General features: G+C 45.9%; 1 protein-coding gene across 2 annotated transcripts in view; it reads left to right on the top strand.

Moving 5' to 3' along the window:
• SERINC5 (serine incorporator 5) overlaps positions 1-24,195 on the top strand; it is an 86,903-nt gene that overhangs the window by 25,664 nt on the left and 37,044 nt on the right. For both annotated transcript variants that reach the window (XM_036846326.1, XM_036846325.1), the window contains one exon: positions 11,907-12,074. In XM_036846326.1, the coding sequence (XP_036702221.1) occupies positions 11,907-12,074 (168 nt within the window). The remainder of the gene's footprint in view (positions 1-11,906; positions 12,075-24,195) is intronic.

Here is a 24,195-nt window from a genome sequence, read left to right as displayed (position 1 = left end):
CACAGGCTGAGTTTTTAGCTCGTCCTGCCTCCAGACTGCTGAATTGTCTCAAATGGTGTGTTTTTTGCTGGTCCACTGATGCCCATCCCTAGATTTGTCCTTCAGTCAAATAACCTAACCTTTCTGGGCCTCCGATTTCATATCAGGAAAATGAGGGGACTGGACTGGATCAGAGGTTTTCAACCTAGGTGCTGCGACATGTCCCAGTTTGGGTGGAATTTGGGGGATGCCAAGTTTGATATAAATCGACTAGAATGTAAGCTTCATGAGGGCAGCGACTGTACTACTAGCTCCTAGAACAGTGCCTGGTCACTAGTAAGCATTTGATAAATATGTGTTGTATGTATATGTAAGAACATTTGTAGTGTTTTAGTGCATCTATATGTTTTATACATTGGAGTTGCACATGGGATTTCACTTGGTAGGGAAAGGAGTGCACTGCTAACCCCTTGAAACTGCTGGCCCACCTGAGCTCTGAGGTCATGCCACTGGAACTGTCTGTAAAATGAGCCCATTTCTGTTCTCCTTCCCACAGCACACTTGGATCTAGTTGGCTCTGTGGCCTCCATCACCAGGCTTGGCAGCGTTGGGGGACTGGGCTGGCGTAAAGCACCTCTTAGAAAGGGCTTGGCAGATTTCTTCATTGTGGCATAATCTCCACGACACAATCAGTCAAATTTTGGGCTTTGTGTTTCATTAACTGCTTGTTGATAAGCTATTATGAAGTGGAACAAGCAGGATTTTCCCCCCTCTCTCATTTTGATGAGAAGCCTTAAAACTGACTTTTAAACATGGTTTAAACCTAATGAGCACTTTTCTTCCCATCATCCTACACTTTTCCATTTTGAATTTCAAGGTTTTGTTTTCCTACACCATTTTTTTTCTGGAACTTGCTTAACTCATCTTACTCAGAACTGTTCTGCTGCAGGTATTTGTGGCTTCAGTGGGTGCAAATGAATGTTCTGATTGTCTTGCTTGTTCCTCAGTGGAAATAAATTGGGCACGTGGGAAGTGCTTCCACACACATGACGACTTTCCCCCAAGTTGCTAGGATGCTTTCCTGGGTTTAGATCGCAGAAGTTTTATTTCTGAAAGTATTTTCCTTCAAGAGATGCATTTATCTTTCACATTAGGGCAGAAAAATGAAAGCGTTGTTTTAAGTGAGGTAGTAATGATTTGATCCCATCCCCCTCCCATCTTTACCTCTTTCCATATCTACCTGATGTACTAAGGAGGGGGGCCTCTCTGGGGAGGAGGGACATGAGTATTGATGATGTAGATGATGAGTACAGGTGGCTTTCTTGAGAAGGTGGGTGGGTACCCTGTATTAGGCTCTGTGCTGAGAGCTTTTCCTGAACTGACTCATTTAATCCTCACAACAACCCTGTGAAGTAGGTAATTTTATTCCCATTTAACAATGAGATAATTGAAACCTGGAGAGGTAGAGAATTGGCCCAAGCTTCCCTGGAGGCGCAGCGGTTGAGAGTCTGCCTGCCAATGCAGGGGACACGGGTTCGAGCCCTGGTCTGGGAAGATCCCACATGCCGCGGAGCAACTAGGCCCGTGTGCCACAACTACTGAGCCTGCGCGTCTGGAGCCTGTGCTCCCCAGCAAGAGAGGCCGCGACAGTGAGAGGCCCGCGCACCGCGATGAAGAGTGGCCCCCGCTCGCCGCAACTAGAGGAAGCCCTCGCACAGAAACGAAGACCCAACACAGCCAAAAATAAATAAAATAAATAATAAAAAATTAATTAATTAATTAAAAAAAAAAAAAGAATTGGCTCAAGGACGCTTAACCAGGCTGCACTGGAGCTTGGGTGTGAGCCCAGACAGCCTGGTTCCATCGAGAAGGGGGGGGGGGCATTTGTCTGAGACATTTCTGATCGGCTCCACTTGTGAGGGAGAGGAGGGGGGGCTGCTACTGGTGTGTAGTGGGGAGAGGCCAAGGAAGCTGCTAAACATGCCACGGTGCACGGGACAGCATCCCCCCAAGAATTATGGGGCTCCCAAGGGTGCTGAGTTTGACAAACTTTGCTCTAAATGATCTGTCTCCCCCGAGTGTTTGTTTTCTGTTGAACTGCCAGAAAGCGGAGTTAGTTTACCTTTTAACCTTAAACCTTATAGATCCTCTCCACCAACTTACTAAAGTGTATCGAGTGTGGTATTTTTTAGAAGATGCATAAGCGGAGGGTGGTGTGAGGGAATGACTCAAAGAATCCAACTGCTGTCTGAGAACAGAGAACTCGATCAGCATTCTTTTGGTGCTGTAAGTAACCCTAACCTCGTGAGAAAGAGGCTCCCAACAAGGGGAACGGTTGTGTCCAGATTCGTTGTAACCCAAAAGCCAGTGCTGGCTTGGTGGGTGTTGATGACCTGTCCTTTGCCCGTTTCAGATTCGGTCCCAGTGGCTGTGGGTACTCAGTGCTCATGAAGGAAGGACACTGACCCTTGACAATGCTTTTCATGGAAATGCTGCTGAAACCAGCACGTTCTAGAATGTGGAAACATGTGTGAGAAACCTCCTGTCCCAAACTCCCTTCCGACAATCCTCCAGAATCGTGTCGCGACAGTTATGGAAAAGATTGTGAAAACCTTGGAGCTTTAAGGGCTTCTCTGAACTCAAAAGAGAAAAACTTAAGAACCTGAAATGAAGGAAACACAAGAGCCAATTTCTGGGCCAGGCAAACACACAGTTTCTTGTTTAACTTGCACTCTTAGGTAGCCATTTAATTTTTTTCCTATTTCATTTTCATTTGCTTCAAATTCTACCAAGTAGAGGTTTATTTATAGCAATTAAACTCTAAAAAACATAATAAGGGTTAAAGAATTTTTAAATTGAGGTAAAAACAAAATTCACCGTCTTAACCATACTTAAAAATACAGCACAGTGGAATTTCCTAGTTTTATGCCTCAGTCACAGTGATAGTTCCCTCTGGCTGTTTTCTAGCAATCGCATAGCAGAGGTAGATGTCATTTACTCACTGGCTGATTCGTTTAGCAAATACTCGAGTGCTTACCACCTGTAAGGTAGAAGAGAAATGTTTTGTTTTCTCCCAAAAGAGAAACTTGAAGTGTTTTTTTTTTTTCTAATTACAAGATATGTGCTGGTTACAAAGAGTTCAGAAAATACAGAAAAGTGTAGTCACTCATAATCCTACAATTCTGTTATCTACCATTGACACACTGGTATATCCTTTTATTTTTATTTTTATTTATTTATGGCTGTGTTGGGTCTTCGTTTCTGTGCGAGGGCTTTCTCTTGTTGTGGCGAGCGGGGGCCACTCTTCATCGCGGTGCGCGGGCCTCTCACTATCGCGGCCTCTCTTGTTGCGGAGCACAGGCTCCAGACGTGCAGGCTCAGTAATTGCAGCTCACGGGCCCAGTTGCTCTGTGGCATGTGGGATCTTCCCAGACCAGGGCACGAACCCGTGTCCCCTGCATTGGCAGGCAGATTCTCAACCACTGCGCCACCAGGGAAGCCCTGGTATATCCTTTTAGATTGTTTTTTGTTGTTGTTATTGCAGATCTATGTCTTGCTATAATTTTACCCCAAATGCTATCATGCTCTATACTGTTGTGTTATTAACTGTTTTCAGTTAATGCAGTGTGGACATCTTTCCATGGCGGTAACTTTTCCTGTGTAGTCATTTCAGTGGGTGCCTTGGATTCATCAATATGAATGCACCATTATGTCAGTGATCAGTACTCCTTCCAGTACAGAAAGGAGCATCCAGTTTCCTTTCTTCTAAACAACTCGTTATGTCAGCACAAGTTTGTGTGCCTGACACACAGTGAGGACAAACAAACCAAAACATCGGAGTTTGGAGCAGAGAAAGGTTTGTTGCAAGGAGACGGGTGGCTCGTGCCCCCTCCAAAACCCCGAAGTCCCCGAACGGTTTCAGCAAAGCATTTTTTTTTTTTTTTTCAGAGAAACTTTTTTTTTTTTTTTTTTTTATAGCTACTTTATTTATTTATTTATTTATTTTTGGCTGTGTTGGGTCTTCGGTTCGTGCGAGGGCTTTCTCCAGTTACGGCAAGTGGGGGCCACTCTTCATCGCGGTGCGGGGACCGCTCTTCATCGCAGTGCGCGGGCCTTTCACTATCGCGGCCTCTCTTGTTGCGGAGCACAGGCTCCAGACGCGCAGGCTCAGTAGTTGTGGCTCACGGGCCCAGCTGCTCCGTGGCATGTGGGATCCTCCCAGACCAGGGCTCGAACCCGTGTCCCCTGCATTAGCAGGCAGACTCCCAACCACTGCGCCACCAGGGAAGCCCAGCAAAGCATTTTTAAGGCCAGGTGAGGGAGGGGGGCGGTCACAGGGTATGTGGTCAGCTTGTGCACAGTTCTCTGATTGGCTGATGGTGAGGTAACAGGGCAGTGTCACAGGGGTTAACACTACCAGTCCTTAGGCACCAGTAGGTCTGGGGGCTATGTGCTCATGGTCATCAGGTAGTTAACGTCTTTCATTTGGTGGAGATTTTCACATCTGCAAAGCAACTCAGGAATGTGCATTAGATACTGTTATCTAGGTACTTCAGAGAGGAGCTAAAGCAGAGGGTTTGGGGGAATGCCCCATAGAGTCATTTCACGGGTAGAAACAAGGTCTGTTGTTTATTGCTGCATTCCCAGGAATTAACATTGCACAAGTAGGTATGTAGTATAATAACCATTAGTTGAGTGAATGAATGGCCTGGTTATTTCCATAGGATTAGGGGTAGGGCTTTTAAAGTGGGGTAGGACTTGGGGGTGAGGGGGGGGGGGAGCTTGGTAATGGGAGTGGTTGAGCTGCTCTGGCAGGGCTCTAATAGAGGTCATCCAGATCCAGTGAAGCCAGAGGTTGCCAGGAGAGAGGAGGGGGCACACAGAGGGAGATGCCTTCTTCAGATATCTGTTGAATGCTGACTGTACCCCTGAGGGCAGGAGAGAAAAACTGCTTCCTCACTTGCTGTTTCCTTCCCACACAGCCAGTTTCCCTTCTGTAGGAAACCAGGGTTTCAGGCCGGTGTTGTCTGTCCAGTGCACCCTCTGTATATACCAGCAGTGAATAGAGCAGAGTGGCAAAGAGCCTACAGATTCAAATCCTGGCTCTGCCACTCACCAGCTCTGTCAGGTGGGGTTGATATAACAGCTAATGATAAAAAAAGTTGTAGTACCTTGCAAAGAGCAAGGGATTAATAAGTGTTAGCTATGGTTAGCTAATATTATTATGGCTTAAGTAAGCTTTACTAGGTTGCCCTATATTCTTTTGTGTGGGAGAAATCCACTGTAAGCTCCAAACAAACCAACTTACTAACACATGTATAATATGTGTTGAGGTTTCTAAAACACAATCCTTTTGCGAATTAACGACTACCTGCCACCTATATTTCTTGTGCAGTAAAATATGCCTTTATTGAGCAGAGGAACTGCGTGTTCTTATTCTCCTAGCTTTCAAGTCGCATTATTCTCTCGTATAGCTACCGGTAAAGGGCAGCACGTGGCGCCACGGTGGCAAGAGTTGCTATTTACCACTCCCTCTGCCTCCTGACTGTAGCGGAGAAAAAGGTCTGTATAAGCTCAGTGGAAAGCTGTTTCTGAGCATCTAGTGAGGAGAATGAGCTGCAAAATATTGGTTATGTAGTCCAGAATTTAAATAAATACTGCTATCAAAGTAGAGTCAGTTGTTCCTTACCTCTCTGCTGACCGCTGGTGATTCATAGATAATCCTAAAACCTCAAAGGAGAAGGAAGGAAAGTGGGCTGTGACATGGCATGAGTAGTATTGTGTGTTACCGAAAGATGTGGAAATGGATATTAAAAGATAGAGAGCACCGTTCACTTTAATAAAATGTTCTGAACCTGGTTTTATGTCTTGTGTGTTTTTCTTGTTTCCTTGGTATTAAACACCCCCCCCCCCACCCCAGCTCGCACAGGAACACCTGGGTTCTGCTTCCAGCAGCTTCAACAACTTCAGTTTTTTAGGAACTTCCTTACTGCTGCCCCGCCTCCTCACCATTTATTAAGGGACAATATTGTAATTATTGTAGTTAACAGACAATTTCTTAGGTCTTTCCTCAGTTCTGCTAGGGCTCCTGCATTTCCAAGTCAGGAAAAGGGACTGAATGAAGGTCCGTGTCAGATTTGAAGCAATCTTTCCTGTTGCAGTTTGAACTTAGTTTTGACGTGCTAAAGCCAACTAGGCTGTCCAGAGCTCTCGAGGAATAAGTCTGAATGAATGAATGTTTTCCACTTTGCTGAGGGATTTACACTCCCCCAAACTAAAGCATTGGAACTGAAAAAAATGTGATCCGTGTTTGGGGTGATTCTTGTGACAGAAATGTCCTACACAACTTGTTTGCCTTCCTAAGTGGAATGAAGGGAACCCGAGTTAATGGGGTGCCTGAGCCATTATGATGAATGTGAGTTATCTCACTGCCGCGGGAGCTGAACATCACAGAATGTAGCCCAGGAAGCAGTGGAGTGATGCTCATAGAACCCGTGCCTGCTTGAAGAGCTTTTGACTGCTCCACTTTTTAATTCTTCTCTTTCTGATGGATTTTTCTCTCTTTTTTCTTGCTTTGGGTTTAACCCAGTGTGCTTGCCTCTTGCAGGTCATTTTTCAACGTCTAAGAATTTGTGGATGGTAGGGATCAATCAGATCACCTCTTACAGGGATGACCAGACTGTAGCGTGGGTGCCACCATTCACATGGTGCCCACTGGTCCTTGCATTCTCCCCGTGGATTGAGACATTCAGCCTTAGAACCTGCCTCAAGACGGCCACTGCCAATGAGTTGAGCGTCAGATGAAACCTGTTTACCTGCCATCTGTCATCTGCCTAGGCTCCTTCAACGTGCAAGTGAGGAAAACCAAGACCCAGAGCTGCCCAGAGTTAGAATCCAGGCCTTCTGGTTCTCAGACCTGTACTCTTCCCTCCAGTGGGCTTAAGCAAGACTGTTGGAACTGTGGAAAAAAAGACCTGAGGGGGGAAGAGGGGAACTCTCACAAGATACACGGGCATGTGTTTGTGCTGATTCTATTGACATCTCTTTGGCTTTCTTCCCGATTCTTTGCTATTTCCAGTTGGTGGTGTTGTCAGCAGGGAATTCTAGGTAATAAAGGAATTGTGCTTTTAGTTTAACAAAAGAACCCGGAAGTTACTACCAGCCCTAGCTCATGTTTCGCTTCTGTGATCACTTCCTCACGTGCCTGGCATCAGTCCTTAGAAGAACTGTCAGCCCAAGGCCAGTGGGGAGGACAAGGAGAGAGACTGTGTATTTATTTACTGTGGTTGTGGTGGTGGTGTGTGTGTGTGTGTGTGTTTGTGTGCGCGCACGTGCACCTTAGATAGGAGGAGAAAACTAACACTAAGGGGGAGGCCCAGCTCCCGGTAGCAGCAAGAGGCTGGTTAGTCCTTTCATTTGGACTCTGCCCCGGCAAAGACAAAGCACCTTCTATTTAGAAAAGCCTTTGCTATCCACGCTGTTGCTATTTTGAAGGAAGTTAGATAGAGGGTGTGAACGGCTCTTTGAAATTTTTCTTTTTCAGTATATTTGGGGGAGGGGAAGTTTCTTGAGAAAGAAAGAAATCACACAAGTCAATACCACATTGCAAATACTTCTATATGGTTATCTTGAAACTTAGTTACTTTTCTTAAATAGTCTGTTTTCTTTTTCTAATCAGAAAAAGAGAGCAGAACAGTGAGACATGGCTGTCTTAGTTTCCTCCCCACATCTAGGCGCACTCATCTAGGCCCAGGTGATCGATGTTAGCGGTCTTGTGTCCACACACATATTCCCCACGTACAGATATGCATACGTATAAAATATCCAGGCATACTGGCTGTCTTAGTTTGCTGGAGCTGTCATAACCCAAGTACCACAGACCAGGTAGTGTAGACAACAGAAATTTAATTTCTCACAGATCTGGGAGCTAGAAGTCCGAGATTAAGGAGGCTTCTCTCCTTAACTTGTAGATGGCTGTCTTCTCCCTGTGTCTTCACATGGTCTTCTTTCTGTGTGTCTCTGTGTCCTAATCTCTTCTTCGTACAAGGACACCAGTCATATTGGATTAGGGTCCACCCCAGTGACCTTATTGAATCTTAACTACCTCTTTAAAGGGCCCTCTGTCTAAATAAAGTCATGTTTGGAGATACAGGGGGTTAGGACTTCCAACATATGACTGGAGGGGCTGGGGCAGGGACACAGTTCAGCCCATAACACTGACTTATTCTTTTAAACTATGTCCTATTGTATGGATAGTCCATAATTCATTTATTCCGCCCCTGTGTAGCTGGAGAATAAGACCTTCTTTTATGCTTTTTTTTTTTTTTAAATGTTATTTATCTTTGGCTACGTTGAGTCTTCATTGCTGTGAGCAGGCTTTCTCTAGTTGCGGCAAGCAGGGGCTACTCTTCGTTGCGGTGCGCAGGCTTCTCTTTGCGGTGGCTTCTTTTGTGGAGCATGGGCTCTAGGCGTGCAGGCTTCAGTAGTTGTGGCACATGGGCTCAGTAGTTGGGGCTCGTGGGCTCTAGAGCGCAGGCTCAGTAGTTGTGGTGCACAGGCTTAGTTGCTCCGCGGCATGTGAGATCTTCCCAGACCAGGGCTCGAACCCGTGTGCCCTGCATTGGCAGGCGGATTCTTAACCACTGCGCCACCAGGGAAGTCCCCGTTTTTATGCTTTTAATGAACAACCTTATACCTAAATCTCTGTGCCCTTGTGTAAGTATATCTGCAGGATGAACTTCTAGAAGAATTGCAAGCATCGTCCTCCCAAAAGATTGTCTTGGGTCCCTCTTGAATGTATACTAATTTCTTGTGGAAAAAGATTGTGTGCAGTATCTACAAATTAAAGCCCTTAATAATGAACTCTTTGTGATACAATGTGGGTGTGAGAAATTCAGAGTGCAGCACATGACTTGTGTCCTTGGCCCTGTGGAGTGGGATTGCCAGCCCTTTTGTTTGAGGAGTGTTGCTGTTATGACTTTATCATATATTATTCATTCAACATTTATTGAGCCGTTGATGGGCACTGTTTTGTTCATATGTTGTTGTTTGTTTTTTGATAGACTTTATTTTTAAGGGATATTTTAGGTTCACAGCAAAATTGAGAGAAAGGTACAGAGATTTCCCGTATACCCTCTGCCCCTGCACACGCACAGCTTTCCGCATTATTCACGTCCCTCGCCAGAGTGGTACATTTGTTACAACCATCCATGGACACATCATTATTATTTAAAGTCCATAGTTTACATTAGGGTTCACTCTTGGTGTTGTACATGCTACCTTTGTTTTTTATACCTTGACTTGTTCAGTAAAATGTTTAGGTCCTCTGGAGTTGGGGGTAACAAGACAGAGGCGCTTCTCTCCAAGCTTGTGACAGCCCCAGAAGTTAGGTTGGCCAGGAGTTGCTTTCTCCAGTTTTGAGGGTGAAGAGTAGGGGAATGACATGCTCACAGTAATAAAGCTGTAAGTGGCAAGTAATAAAAGGTAAACCCATTTTATTCTAAGTTATGCTCTTCCGGAAAGAAGTAGTAAGTCAGCAGAGCTGTGAGATTTTCCTCACTGCTAACATAACATTGCTTGTGTGGATGCTGTTTTGAATTTCCACTTCCATATCAGCGTTTAGCTTAAGATAATGCACTTGTACTATGGTATTGGTGATTGGCATAGTTTGCTTTCATAAATAACTTTTAGGCTAGTAGAGAAGTGCTCTTTGATTCTAATATTAGGCATGTGTGTATGCATGTACACTTGTCTGTATATATGTATACACACATATAAATATCATGGCACTATATGTAGGGTGAAAGTGAAAAATAAGGAGAGTTTACAAAATTAGATCCATACGATGACACATGGCTTTAACGACAGGGTAGGATTAAACCAATGTGATTTTCTCTTCACGTTTTCCATGATCACATTCCTCTGTCACTATTTGTCTTTAAATGACCAATTAGGCTGACATTATGTCTGTATGTGTTCATTTTTCCCCTCTGTGGAGATAGTAAGTGTAAATGTTGATTCTGCTATGGGTAGGTTCTCTCATGGGATGTATCAACTGCTTCTAAATATTTCTTTTTCCAGATAGGATAAATATTTGATCACATTTGAAATACAGTAAAACTGGTTATCTAAGACCGTAGAGCTTAAAGAGTTAGCAACCGATGAATGAGGCAGTTTGGAAAGAATTTGGCAGGCAGAGGAGGAGGGAGGCGGGTCTGGGCCAGAAGCCAGCTAAGCCAGTGGGAGCGGAGAAGAGGGAGCGGGGGAGGGAGAGAAAAGAAAAACTGGGGCATATGAGTGGAAAGGGATCAATAAAATCAGGGACAGGGAATGTGGATGAGTGAACTGTAAAGGAAGGTGGCCTATAAGAACACCACACAGGCAGCAGTGTTAGGATCCCACTTGTGTGATCTGTTAGCTCAGCCCGATAGAATAGCTTGTCTTGCCAAGCAGTAGCCCAGCCTTCTGAGGCAAGAAGAGTCTTGAGAAAAATGGCTTAGAAAACTGAATGTAAGATGGAGAGAGTACATTAAGAAATTTTAAGTAATGAAATAGTACAGAATGACAAAGGGCTCCAACAATGGTGGTTCCATGAAGTAGATGAAATATCTCGGGAAATGCATATGTTTCCAAGATCCGTCCTAACGTCATTACGATTATAACCTGTTGTGGTCTTACACCTGTGATCTCTTCTTACTGTAAGTGATGTTTATAGTGTAGCCTTCTAATTGATGCTTGTTTTGCAGCCATGCAAAGCTCTGAACTTCCTGCTAAATCATTATCAAGAGATTGCATTGGTATGTTTTATATATAGTGTTAATACACGTAGGTTTGGTTGTTATTCGTGGTTTATGGTAGTCTCTTTTGTATTATTCCCTATTTGCTAAACGGATATCCCTCCCTAACACCAGGTGTGTCTGATTAGGTTGTCAGAGAGACCACCGAGTACACTACGTGCTGTTAGCACCCTCACTTTAAAACATGAGGAGTCTGAATCTTGAAAATGCTCCTAGCTGGTAGGTGGCAGAGCCAGGCCCCAAACCCAGGCTTACTAAAGATCTAGTTTCCTTTTAGGGCAGTGAAAATACTCTGATACATAATGTTGCATATATGTCATTATACATTTATCTAAACCTGTTCAATATACGACACCGAGAGTGAACCCAAAATGTACCGTTCTGGTGACTGATATTGATAATGGGGGAGGCTATACATGTGTAGGAGTAGGGGGCATATGGAAAATCTCTGTGCCTTCCCCTCAGTTTTATTGTAAACCTAAAACTACTCTAAAAAAACAAACTCTTTAAGAAGAAAAAAAAAAAATTAACACCAGACCCAAACCTGAAAACTTAATCCCCTATTTCATTTAATATTCTCAAATAAAATTATGTCCGGTTGCATTGACCAGTAAAGCCCAATCCTGCCCCACTCATTAGCCTAAAGCCTACCCTTAGGGGCGTGAAGCTGTGGTCAACAACACACGTGTAAGAGGCACCTGTGCCTTTTGTACTTCAAGTTCCCCCCCCACCCCCACCCCATGCAGTTCATTCTTTGGCTCATGGATTTTGACAGGTCCCTTTCTTGGGCCCAACTTCTTGGTATTCCATCCTTCCCACTTCACTTAGTCCATTTTCTAGTCCTTGGCTTCTTCTCTTGCTCTTCCCTGATGGCTTTTTGTCTAAGTGCTCACAGTGCTTCAGGTGAAGTGTGCCTTTTCTGTTTAAGTATTGGGCATCTCCCAAGCCATCATGTTCATTAAAGACAATGTCAGACCAATTCTGGCGAAAACTTTGTTCACGCACTCAGCTGTTCACACGTGTCCTATGGGCAGGACGCCTTGGAAGAATGGTAGCTCACCTGCGGAGGTCTGGGGTAAGCAGGTTCGTGAAGGAGAGGCTCCGAGAGGATGTTCTGTGTTCCTTTCCTAGTTGGCCTGCTGCTGTGGGAATGCTGGCTGCTCCTACTGCTGCGGCTGCTGCCCCAAGATCCGCCAGTCCCGGAGCACCCGCTTCATGTACGCGCTCTACTTCATCCTGGTCATCGTCGTCTGCTGCATCATGATGTCCAACACCGTGGCCAACGAGATGAGGGAGCATGTAAGTCACCCCTTCAACTCTTCCTACTCCTGATGAACGGTTGATGAGGGTGTGTGGGAAACATTCCGTTTAGAGGATGGGGCCCACCCACCCCAGGGTGATTTAGGGTTATACCCGCTCTCCCTAAACTTCCCTGAAGCCTCTTCAGCGCTTCCAAGTGGGCGAACCCTTCACCATCTCTATCTGTAGCAGAAGGACCGATGCCATCTGATGCTTTTGGTGGAGAAGATTGTGTGTGTTGTCTTGGCCTCATTTGGGGTTTTTATTTTGTTTGTTTTTTTTCCTTTTTGGCCATGCCGTATGGCATGCGGGATCTTGGTTCCCTGATCTTGGTTCCCTAACCAGGAATCAAACCCACACCCACTGCAGTGGAAGCATGGAGTCTTAGCCACTGGACCGCCAGGGAAGTCCCATCTTAGCCTTGTTGATGGCCGTTCCTGATTAGATGTGTAGTCTTTTCTTGTAGACTTTTGTTCTCTTCCCTTGTCCTAAGGCTGTCTGCCAGTGTCTCTAGTAGCAGCTGTTATATATAAACACTTAATGTGGCCAGTATGGTTAAGCCTACATAATCCCACAGATAATGAGGAGTGGGCTACTGGACAAGTTTTACTTTCCTGGACATGTCACTCGTGGGGTGGGTGTCTCCAGGGGTGAGGGATGGATTTGCTTCCAGCCATTTCCTGGGCAGTGTCTACAAAGGTATCCCTGGTACGTGATGCTGATAGAGACACATATAGGGCCTTTTTCTGGAATTTCCTCATAGTAGGCCTGATTATGGGGGGAGGTGTTGGGGGTTCTGAGGGAGCCCAATAAATAACACCATCCTTCCCCTCTGAGGTTTTGAACAAATTGACAAAAAAGACTACAATGTCAGCGGGTAGATGCCAAACATCACCTTTATCCCCCCGGAAGTTGATGTAAGATATTGTGACTTGTATCTGCAAGGAAGTGGTCTTCCTACTACTGAACCCCAAAATGAGTCAGACTTAACCCATCTGGGGACCCCACCTGAGCCAGGGAGCACTTCCTCTGCAGGGGCACAGTTTGCTGGGAAGAGCTGCAGGCGTGTTCTCTGGGGGCAGCTCTCCTCGGAGGGAAAGCGGGAGAAGAAAGGCTAGCCAGCCAGACCCCATTTGCCCCACAGCCTTAGTGCTGAGCACTGCATCTTCCTGGGGCCAGCAGGGTGAGGAGGGGGCGAGGTCAGGGCAGTGCCCTACTGGAAGCATGGAGATGGCATCACCAGGAGCAACTCCTGAGGAAGTGTTTGCTCTCCCCAACCTTCTGCTGAAACTACAGACTATGTTAAATGCACTCAAGGGCTTCAGAACAACCATGTTTTTAGAAGCACTTGTTATATTCTTATCCGTTAGTTAAAGTAGTCTCTTTGAAGCTTTCTGTTGGGTAATGCTTTTATAACTGTGGTGGTATGATCTGGAATATACTGGAACTAATGTGAAAACTTGTGAAATTTAGATTCTCCTCTGATTGCTTTAAACAGTGGATCTCTGCTCAGCAAGGCCCTGCAGTGGGAGCCATGGGGCATTCAAACTTGAGAGAAAAGGAGCTTCTAACCCAGAGACAGGTATAAAGTCTTCTGAGGCTTAAAACCAGGTAGAAGTTGTGTCTTATGGGAGGATGCATGAAGTGCTGTGGAAGTTTGGAGGCAGGGAGACCAAGGGCTAAGGCTGCCTTGTTCGTCTACACCAGGTCCTACTCCATCTCAGTGGTGTTTTCCACTCTTCTCTTCTTCTTAACTTGGTTTAATCTTAAATGCTTGTGATAAGAAGTTTGAGAGGAGGAATACTTGAAAGGGTAGATTTTAACTCTTATTCTGAAGGTCTGTTTAATCTCCCACTTCTTACATTAGCTCTTCAGGTAACTTAATGTTCTCTTTTTAAATGAACAAGCATTGGCTTAAGGACCCAGTGTGGGGCTTCCCTGGTGGCGCAGTGGCTAAGAATCCGCCTGCCAGTGCAGGGGACACAGGTTTGAGCCCTGGTGTGGGAAGATCCCACATGCCACGGAGCAACTAAGCCCGTGCACCACAACTACTGAGCCTGCGCTCTAGAGCCCGCGAGCCACAACTACTGAGCCCGCATGCCACAACTACTGAAGCCTGCGTGTCTAGAGCCCGTGCTCCGCAACAAGAGAAGCCATGACAATGAGAAGCCCGCACACAGCAACGAAGAGTAGCCCCCGCTCACCGCAACTAGAGAAAGCCTGCTCACAGCAACGAAGACCCAACATAGCCATAAATAAAGAAGGAAGGAAGGAAGGATGGAGGGAGGGAAGGAGGGAGGGAGAGAGGAAGGAAGGAAGGAAGGAAGGAAAAATTAAAAAAAAAAAAAAAAAGGCCCCAGTGTGTCTCTGTGATAGGAACTGCCAGTGTGTCCATGGTGCTCTTAAGAAGCTTTCAGTCTCCGTAGCATTAGCCTTTGGATCCCGGAAACACAATCTGAAACTACAAATGTATAGTACCTCTTAGAGATGAACCCATCAGAAACATTGTTACTGGAGGTAAAGATAATTTGGGAACCACAGGACCTATTCTAGGATATGACTTTCATAATAATAATTTTAACATTTGATTACCATCCAAGTAACCTGCTTCATGGAACAGTCCCTAACAACTCCAGTCAGTATCTGACTGTTCATAGAACATTTAAGAAACAGAAGATTTAAAAAAAAGAAAAGAAAGAAGGGAAACAGAAGGTGTTGACTGGTGTTTCTAGGGAAGGCTTCGTGGAAGAAGTGACTTGTGTGATAATGATGAATATTTCAGTTGCTAATATCTGTTGGGTGATACCATGTACCAGGTTTTATTCTAAGCATTTTACGTTATCATCTCAGTTCATGACCACTGTACTCACCTGTGCAGTATTATCCCTGCTCTACAGATGAGGAAACTGAGGTACTGAGTCATTTAAGTACCTTGCCCAAGGTCTCCAGCTCTAAGTGGTGGAGTTGGGATTTGAATCCAGGCTGACTGAGTTCTTAGTGACTAGGCTCTGTAGGTAGAATAAGGACAAGGCATGTGTAGAAGGAGAGGAAGGAGACATGGGCAGCTAGAATGACTTGCAGGAATTTCAGTGCTGAGGTGAGGCATTTGGCCGTGGTCTCATGGCAAGTGGGAAGCCATTATAGATTCTTGAGTAGGAGGCTGTTGTCATAGAAACAGGCAGAGATACTTAGGGCGGTGAGCCCAGCAGTGGTGTGTGTGCAGTGTGACTTGGGGTCAGAGCAGAGGGAAGGAGGAAGGGAGGGAGAGAGGGAAGGAGCAACCCTGAGGCCTCACAGAGGCTCTTGTAAATGTTTCTATGCCTGTCCCCTGAAGGTACTTATTTGAAGATGGTTTGGCTGGGCTTCCTGCATAGGGAATGAGGCCTCTGTTGGCGAAACCAACACTTTCCCATGTCTAAGGCCTCACAGGGGGCCAGCCAGCTGGTCACCAAGTCAGCTTGTTTCTGGGCCTATAGAATAGAGGCTGGCCTCACCCTCAGGCGGTGCTTGAGGGCGGCGCTGAAAGGTCCCTTGGGGGATGCACACTGGGCTTCTGCTGCAGTCCTCCCTCCTCGTTGGCCTGGGGAGATGGTTGAGGGTGTGACAGGAAGAGGGCAAGCACATATCCTTGCAACAGCCCAGATGGGAGAGCGGAATTGCCTCCTACCGGGCACCCTTGCCTTCCTGCGCGGTGGCCAGGGCTCCGTCCGGAGCCACGTGGCCTTTGGTGTGCGGATTTTGAACACAGGGCAGCGCCTTTTCAGTTGTTTTCAGTTTTTGCCTTGGCTTCCCAATGCGGCCTGTGTTGTAGTTTGAGCGAGAGGGAACTGCAGAGAGCTGCTGGGCCAGACTTCGTCCCGCCTCTTCTCTCTCGGGAAACTCCTCTTTCCCGTGAGAACTTTGGCTCTGCTGTGCTGGTTGAATGGGACGCGATTTCTGTCTTCTCCTGGAGCATTTTTCCCATCTCAAAACATACCAGCCATTTTATTGCAGGTCATTCTTGTCACTGACCATGTAATTCACGCAGGAACAGTCTCGAGATATTTGATGCTTGTGGGGATTAAAAATGCATTTTAGAATTAGAACAGCAACCACAGAATGGGCGAGAGATTTAGGCCTCCTGACCAGCACCGCTAAATCAAGGTGTAACTTCTGTGTGGAGACCAGCGATGACACTTTGAGTTTGGGCGTCCTAGGGAGCTGTGCGGGCATTCGGGGAGGGAGGAGAAAGGAAGGCTCTTCTCGTTTCCTGTGGGATAGGAGCCCCTAAGACTAAGCCTGCATTGGAAAAGGGGGGACAGGGCATCTATGTGGCCCTCAGGGCTTCTTCCCTGCGAGCTGTGTGCCAGCCCGAGGGAAGAAGAGCCCTAAAGGTTCCTGAGCAGAAGAATCCATTTTCTCCATCCCGCGTTCGCCTTGGTGCCCAGGCTGCTCTGAGTCATCGACATGGGTGGTAGGTAGCACCTGGATCTTTGCGTTTTTTTTTTTTTTTTCTTCCAGAACCAAAACATATCTTCCACATCGCGGAAGACGTGTTTGTGTTGTTGTTTTAGTGTGTTTCTTTGCTTGAATTTTAAATCTTGAAGAATCATTCCTTGTATTCAGAGGAGAAGCTACTATGATCTTTGTTTTTGATAGCAATCTTTTTTTGTTCCTTCAGTTGTTTTACAAGGTGTTAACGTTTTGTTTGTACTCTTACTGAATCTCTTTTGGAGACATGGTTTGCTTTATACATTATTTTCTGCTGGTGGGTTTGGGTCAGTTTTCCCCTGAGTGAGTAAGAATGTGGAAATTGAACCATTCCTATGATTGGATGAAAAGAGCTTTTCCATTCTTTTCAGCACAGGATGATAATGTTGCAGGGTAGAGTGGGCTTCAAAGGAGGGTTGGACGAGATCTGACAGGACCCAGAGGTGAGGGGGGCTGAGGGCTGCAGTCTCCTCAGTGTCTTAAAAGCAGCTTCTGAAGTCCATTCTCTCCCTGGACTTAATGAAAACCAGCTCTTGGTGGTAGAACCCCTGATGCCCCAGCGTCCCCCACTAGGCAGTGCCACACCCAGAGACTTCAGGTGCGCCTGGAAATCTCCTAGCTCAGGCATTGTTAAGTTGGCTTACAGGCTCTTGTTTGGCCAGCAGATTTTTCTTTTTTTAATGTGCATTTGGCTGCCTGCGGAAGGGGCTGGCACGCTGTAGCTCGCCACAGGCCCCATCACTGGATGTTTACTTACATCAGGTCCCATACATTTACCCTTACTTCTTGCCCCCCAAGAATAGCATTTGGATTTGAAACTCCTGAAATAGCTTAAACTCTTTGAGTTCACGAGTTTCTGAAAAGGCTGTAAATGTCGGAACGGACACCAGGCGTCTTACCCACCCCTGACGGTGAGCAGTAGGGAGGTTGCTGAGTGTGCTCGGGTGGTCTCTGCAGATGTTCACGCACAGCCCCAGGCTGGGGCTCGAGAAGCCTGTCTCTGCCGTCACTCCTCTACCCTTGGTACGCTGGAATCTGGCATTTTTTTATCCAAGTAACTATTTAGAAATTGTTCTGGTCACTTTGGTCCACTGGACTCAATGGACCACTCAGTTTCAGGACTAAGTGGAGGTGGGACGCTGATTGGATCTAAATCTGCCCCTCCTTCAGTTACATTCCCAAGTTACAGTCATCACCTCCCCCCACCCCTTTAAAAAAATCTTAAGTAGGTATTCTACCTGCGATTTCTACAGTTATCATGAAGTCCAACATTTGCCAGGGAAGGGGAACAGGGATGGATGTTGAGGCTGCCAACTGTGGATTTAGGCCCCTGGAACAGAGGTAGCAGGATGGGCTTAAAGGACTTTTCTCTATTTATTCAGAAAACCCAGTCTCTCTCAACACATTCCCTAGAGGTGATATATAAATTAGCTTTGGTCTGTATTTCTCAGTCATTTTCACTGTTCATTAGAAGGAGAAGGGGGCTTCCCTGGTGGCGCAGTGGTTGAGAATCCGCCTGCCAATGCAGGGGACACGGGTTCGAGCCCTGGTCTGGGAAGATCCCACATGCCGCGGAGCAACTAGGCCCGTGAGCCACAACTACTGAGCCTGCGCGTCTGGAGCCTGTGCTCCGCAACAAGAGAGGCCGCGATAGTGAGAGGCCCGCGCACCGCGATGAAGAGTGGCCCCCGCTTGCCGCAACTAGAGAAAGCCCTCGCACAGAAACGAAGACCCAACATAGCAATCAATCAATCAATAAAAATCTTAAAAAAAAAAAAAAAAGAAGGAGAAGGAGATGTGGTAATGGGAAATTCATGTATATTAGCTGTATTAACATAAGATTATGTGGAAGTAGATGGATGAAAATGAAATAAAGGAGGACTGTTTATAGCCAGGCTCATTCCGAGGCCATATCCACATCTGGTTATCCATCCCCGCCGAGTGTAGTGGTCATTTCCTGGCCTGCGCCCTTCTCCTTTGCCTGCTTTCCCTCGGCCGTGCTTTCATTTCCGGCTTTGGTTATTCCTAATGTTTATCTGCTGGTTGAGGCACACTTTTCTCAGGACAGTGCTGGGGACAGATCCATTCTCCCCCTTTTTTCTAGGTCCAGTGCTGACCACATACTTTCCCCACGCAGGTCATAAAAGGGTTGGGTTTCTGCTCTGCATTCAGGCAGTCCTGATTCGACCCCACCAGGCTCCTTGATGTCCTGTTCCAGTTGTCTTATTTAGACTTGGATTGTCCCCGTGTCCCTAGCTTCACACATTCACTTCCCCTCAGACTTCTTTCTACAGATGACTAATCCCATGGGTGACCCCATGAGGATGCTGTTTGTACTTGTATGTCTCCCAGATGATACTCCATTTTCAAATTCTGGAGTTCCCACAGTGTAGCAACTATAGATGAACACAGAAGCTACTTTCCTTAGAGACGACTTAGATTTCAAAATGCTCTCCTGAGTACACCCTGTGGTCAGTTCACAGTGACGTTTAACCATACTTCGGTGGTTCCTAGAGTTGACAGAGCTTTGATCCAGCACATTAGAGATGCTGAAATTTGGTAATGAGCTACTCTACTTTTTTTAACCTACAGTATTAGGAATATGAAAACATTAGAATAAGTATTGGTTTTGGGAAAGCCCTCCCATTCCCATTCCCGTGCCAGTCACGGGGTAAAAAAAAAAAAAATACATGAAACAAAGTTACTAGTTAAAGGATCTAGTTAAACAGATAAGAAATGGAAAAAAGGATGCAGCTCCTATTCATAAGTGTTCTGCCCAGTGAAGAGACAGCAGATACTATGCGATGTTAAGTGTCATGCACAGAAGATATTGCTCTCTTTTTAGAGTATAATTTGGATAAAACATTATTTTGAAGTGGAAGAATCTTAAGTTATAATCCTAACCAACCCCCTCATTTGGCAGATGAGAGGATGTGGCGCAGGGCAGTGAGGTGGCTTGTCCAAGGCCATGACACCAGGTAGAGCTGGGACGAGGACCCAGGACTGCTGGTCCCCAGCCAGGGGTGCCCCTCCGGCCTGTACGACTGGGTTTGGCTGTTGCTCAGATGTTCACAGAAGTAGCAGAAGAAGCCTTAGCAAACTTATCCTTCCTCTTGATTCCTGATCTTTCTTCTGCACTTGGTGGTGAGGGAGAAGTATTTCCTCTGGAAATAGTACCACCTCGGGCCCTCAGTGGCTTTCTTAGCTTATCTTCCCCACTTGCCTCCTTCCCTTTGTAAAGCCAGAAGCTGGGCTCTAGGGATGATGGCTAGTGTGAAATACAAAATAGGGGCAACCACAAATCCAGTATTTATTTATTCGTTGGCGTTGCATGTGAAATAGAACCTGCCTTCAAGTTGTGTTTGGTGTGACCATCTTTTCAAAGTAAACAAACAGCAGCAACGAAAAATATTCCAGTTTGATCCCAAACACCATGTAGGTTGTCGCAGCATAGAATGACAGGTATTCATGCTGAAGCTGCAAAGTCTGGCTCTTGTTTTGATCTTGGTCTTTACTGGTTGAATGTTAAGAGAACTGTGTACCTGAGACCCAGCATCAGGTGTTGCTATCATGCATTGAAGTTCTAGGGAGTAGAGCTCTCCATTCTCAGCTGACATTTTATGCTTTTGTGTTAGAACAAGTGCTGAATTAGCGCCAAAGAAAAAATTGCTGACCCAGTTATTTGAGTCTGGAGTATTTTTTTTTTAATCCAGCTGAGATAGAATGCTTTTCAAAAGTCCTCGCTCTGAACAGCAGCTGAGTTCTTTGTACTGTTGTACCTTATATGTGTCCAGTGTATCAGCGAGTGTGTTTCTGAGGTTAAAGGTGGGCCTGGGCCATTGAACTTCAAGTTCTTTGTAGAACACGGAGGGAAAATTCTCACCGTGGTCTGATCAGAGCTTCCCTGGGGTGCGCTGGCAGTGAGGTTCCACCTCTTAAATCTTGTGGGTCCCCTCCTCTCTAAGTTGGGGTGACTCTGGGGACACATGTTTCCAAACAGTTTTATCTTAGGTCTCAAGTTCATCCAGGCGTAACACCACCTGGAGAAAACAGTCCCCGCAGCCCTCCCATCCCTCGCTTCTCTCATGGCTCAGGCCCCAACCTCCTGCGCTCAGTGAATGCGGGGAGAGTGATGGTGGGAAATAGTTTGGTTCTACAGGCAGTGATTTGAACTAATGTAAACCCTGCTGTGAGAGCCTTTTTGAGTCTGAACCAGAGACAAAGAGGTTTGATCCTAGTCCAGTAATACTGAGCTTGCCAGGAGCCAGAAGACAAGAAACAATAGTTATCGTCCTCGGTCTGGAGGATCCGTTACCCAGAAGCTTTGGGGGAGCGTCGGATGTTAACAGGATCTCTGTTTCAGGATCCATCCAACTGTAGGAGGGGTACAGTGATAAGATGTGAGAACTGAAGTTTTCCTGACCCTTTTTTCTGTGACCATCAAAAGCACCTGTTAAGCAACTGTCCATAGACGGGACCGCGAAGCCCTCTGCAGATAAATGGGACAGACAACAGCTTATGGTTGGAAACAGCTCTGTTATAAAAATGGGGCCAGAGGGAACAAATAGCACAATACACACCAGTAGCCTCAGATTGCTGGGAGCAGGAAATATAAATATTGTGAATAGTTGAGTCTTGATACTTGATAACAGAGTTTAAAAGGGTGATCGTGTTACTTGGTTAAGCTGTAATCCGAGTTCATGTTTTAAAATATCTTTTAAGTCACGTAATTGATTCCTTCCTCCCTTCCTCCCTCTCTCCTTTCTTTCCTGCCTATGTAAGTGCTAAGCACTGTGGCAGGTGCAGGGGATGTGGGTGTGAGTAACATACAGTTGTCCTTAGAGAACTGGGCCTCAGGTGGAAAGTGTATAAAGAAGGTGCCCCAGCGTTAGGCTGCATAGTTAAAAATAATCTGAATTCCGTTAGCAACTGTTGGAGATGGTGGTGTCAGCTTAGCTGTCCCTTCTGTTGACCTTTGGGGTGACGTTAGAACTCAGGAGTGCTTTTTCCCCGTCCTCATGGGAGACTGGGAGCCGAGGTGAGGAAGGAGGTTTGTACAAGGGACTGGAATGTGTTGCCCTCTAAAGCAGGGTTGAGCTTAATCACAAGGGGGGTTGGGTATTTGGGGGGGTGTGTGGTTTTAAAATTTCAGTGAGGCCGTTTATACAGTCTTAAAATTAAGTCTAAAATTATCTCTCTACATGCCGGCTTTCATCAGTGTGGGTTTTATTTTTGGTTCCACAAGCCATGTTTGTATAACAGATGTGAGGTTTTTTTCTACTATGAGGGCTTCTGACCCACAGAAAAAAAAGCATTGAACTCACAGACATGTCCTCCACCACCTCCTCCACAAAGCTTTTTTTTTTTTTGCAGGCAGATAATTTAAAATCCTTAAGCTGCAGCTCTGAAAATGACGTATGGGAGGTGTACGATTTAATTCTCTTAAAGCACAAGTTCCGCCAGTCGCGTCTCTGCTGCTCCTTTGACTTATGATCTGTAGAGTAAGTCATTGCCAGTTGTCATTTGCCTTTGAGATGCTAATTCATGCTTCAGCGGCAGTTCAGCGCTCCTCTGCTCTACTTCCTAGTCCTGGGCTGGGCGAACTTTTCCTGTAAAGAGCCAGCTAGTACACGTTTCAGCTGTGAGGGCCTTGTGGTCTTTAGCAACTACTCAACTCTGCAGCCGAAACAAAATGCCAGCAAATGAGCGTGGCTGTGTTCTCTATTTACATGAACAGGAGCTACCACACGCTGTCCTTTGCTTCGCTGGCCTGTGGTAGACCTCAGTGGCCCTGTGCATGTCATATGCAGTTATTCTCCCCTCCTCCCTGAAGGGGAAACTTGAATGGCCTAAACTTTGTGCTGAGGGTACCGGAGCTCCTGATTAAGTTGCAAATAAATACTGGGCTGTGTGAGCTCATATGTACTGGGTTGACTAGGCAAGAACAATGTAGGGATAAATTCAGTGTGACACGTTCAACAGTATGATGTCTTACTCTTCCTGGCCTTTTGAAATACATGGTAAATCATTCAAAGGTTAAAAAAAAAAAAAAAAAAAATCAGCCCTTCTTTTTAGGTAGCCAAACCAAGCATTTTGGTGATTGGGAAGAAGTGGGGATGGAGAAAATGAGTGTGTGGGTACCCCAGTTCTTTGCTCCTTGGGGCCCCCAATTCCTGGTCCAGTGTAAAATGGGAAGGATGCTGGGCCAGAAACTGAAATGTCTGCCTGGCCAGGTTCTCAGAACTAGGATTGGGGAACAAGTGACTAGGGGCTCTCAGAATCTTGAGGGTATAGGTTTGGTAGGATTCAGTCTTTTGGAGGATATTAGGTTCTTGTGTCCCACCTAAGGCAAAATCATGGATAGTTGAAATTAAACCATGAAAATGCCTGAAATATCCATAAAGCAGAGCGCACATGGCTTTGTGTGTACAGCATGTATTTCGCTAGAAAGTTAGCTCCTTGTTAGCATGGATTTTTTAACCTGTTTTATTCACTGCTTGAATCTCCATAACCTAGAACAGTACCTGTACACAGTAGATATGAATGAGTCAGGCAATGAGCAAACCCTGTGCTGTGACGCTTAGGTATAGTTATATAATATATCGTGTGGGATGAAGAATACACACGTAAACTCTAATTTCACTGGGCTTTTAATAATGATTTACAGAAAACAGCCATGAACGTAGTTGGATTTGCATATGATATGTCACCACTCTATTCCAGGTTCACAAGTTCAAGAGGGAGTTAGCTGATTTGGTGCTCACTTAGGCCGTAAGCACATCTTCCCACCGATGAGTGGTCTGGCTAGAAAGCTCTGCCTGTTTAGGCATTTAGTTCTCTTAATAGAAACTTCAGCATCTCTGTGTTCAGGAGAGAACTGTCAGTGGGCCTTGCTCCTCTCAGGGGGGCACAGGGTTCTCTATCAGACCCTGCATTCTGTGGGAGGGAGTGTGGGCCAATAACCGTATTTGCCATCTAAAACAAAGTCCAGACCTCCATAGCTGCAGTTTTGTCTCTGGGGTTAGGTGTGGATTTGTTTTCTGGACTCAGAGGGCCCCCTGCTTCCACCCCTTTTCTCTTGATTATGGGGGGCAGTGCTTACTGAGATGCTGACCGTAGGGGGGGAGCAGCAGAGACTTTCCTGGCTCCGAGATGGGTGTGTGGGGGGCTCTGTGGGCATCTCTGTTCCTCTCTCCTGCTCTCCCTGTTCCCCCCAGCCCTAGAGTTTTCAGAAACCCTCCCTGGGGAGAGTTTGGCAGTGTCTGTTAAAATTTAACCAATTTTATGACTCAATATTCATCTTCTGGATGTCAGTCCTCCTAAATGCTCTACATGTGCAGAGAGAGATATGCACAATATGGGAACTATCCATTGTACATTGTTTATAAGAGTGAAAACTCAGAAACAACGTAAATGTCTGCCACTAGCGTCACAGAAACTAAATTACGATTGGTCTGGGTTGTGGATTTCTGTATAGTAGTTAAAAAGGATGCAAATAGATTTATGTGTTGAACACGCAACAATGTGTGAGACGTAATGAGAGGGGAATAACACAGCAAAGGGCCTAAAAGGATACACATGAAAGTGTGACAGTGGTTCCCTCTGGGAAGCAGTCAGGTTAGGGCTGGAGTGATGATGGGCAAGGGGATTC

Source organism: Balaenoptera musculus, chromosome 3 (genome assembly GCF_009873245.2).
Source record: "Balaenoptera musculus isolate JJ_BM4_2016_0621 chromosome 3, mBalMus1.pri.v3, whole genome shotgun sequence".
In the NCBI taxonomy this organism is placed as follows: domain Eukaryota; kingdom Metazoa; phylum Chordata; class Mammalia; order Artiodactyla; family Balaenopteridae; genus Balaenoptera; species Balaenoptera musculus.
The sequence above is the reverse complement of the archived record's forward strand: the minus strand, read 5'-3'. Positions and strand labels throughout refer to the sequence as shown.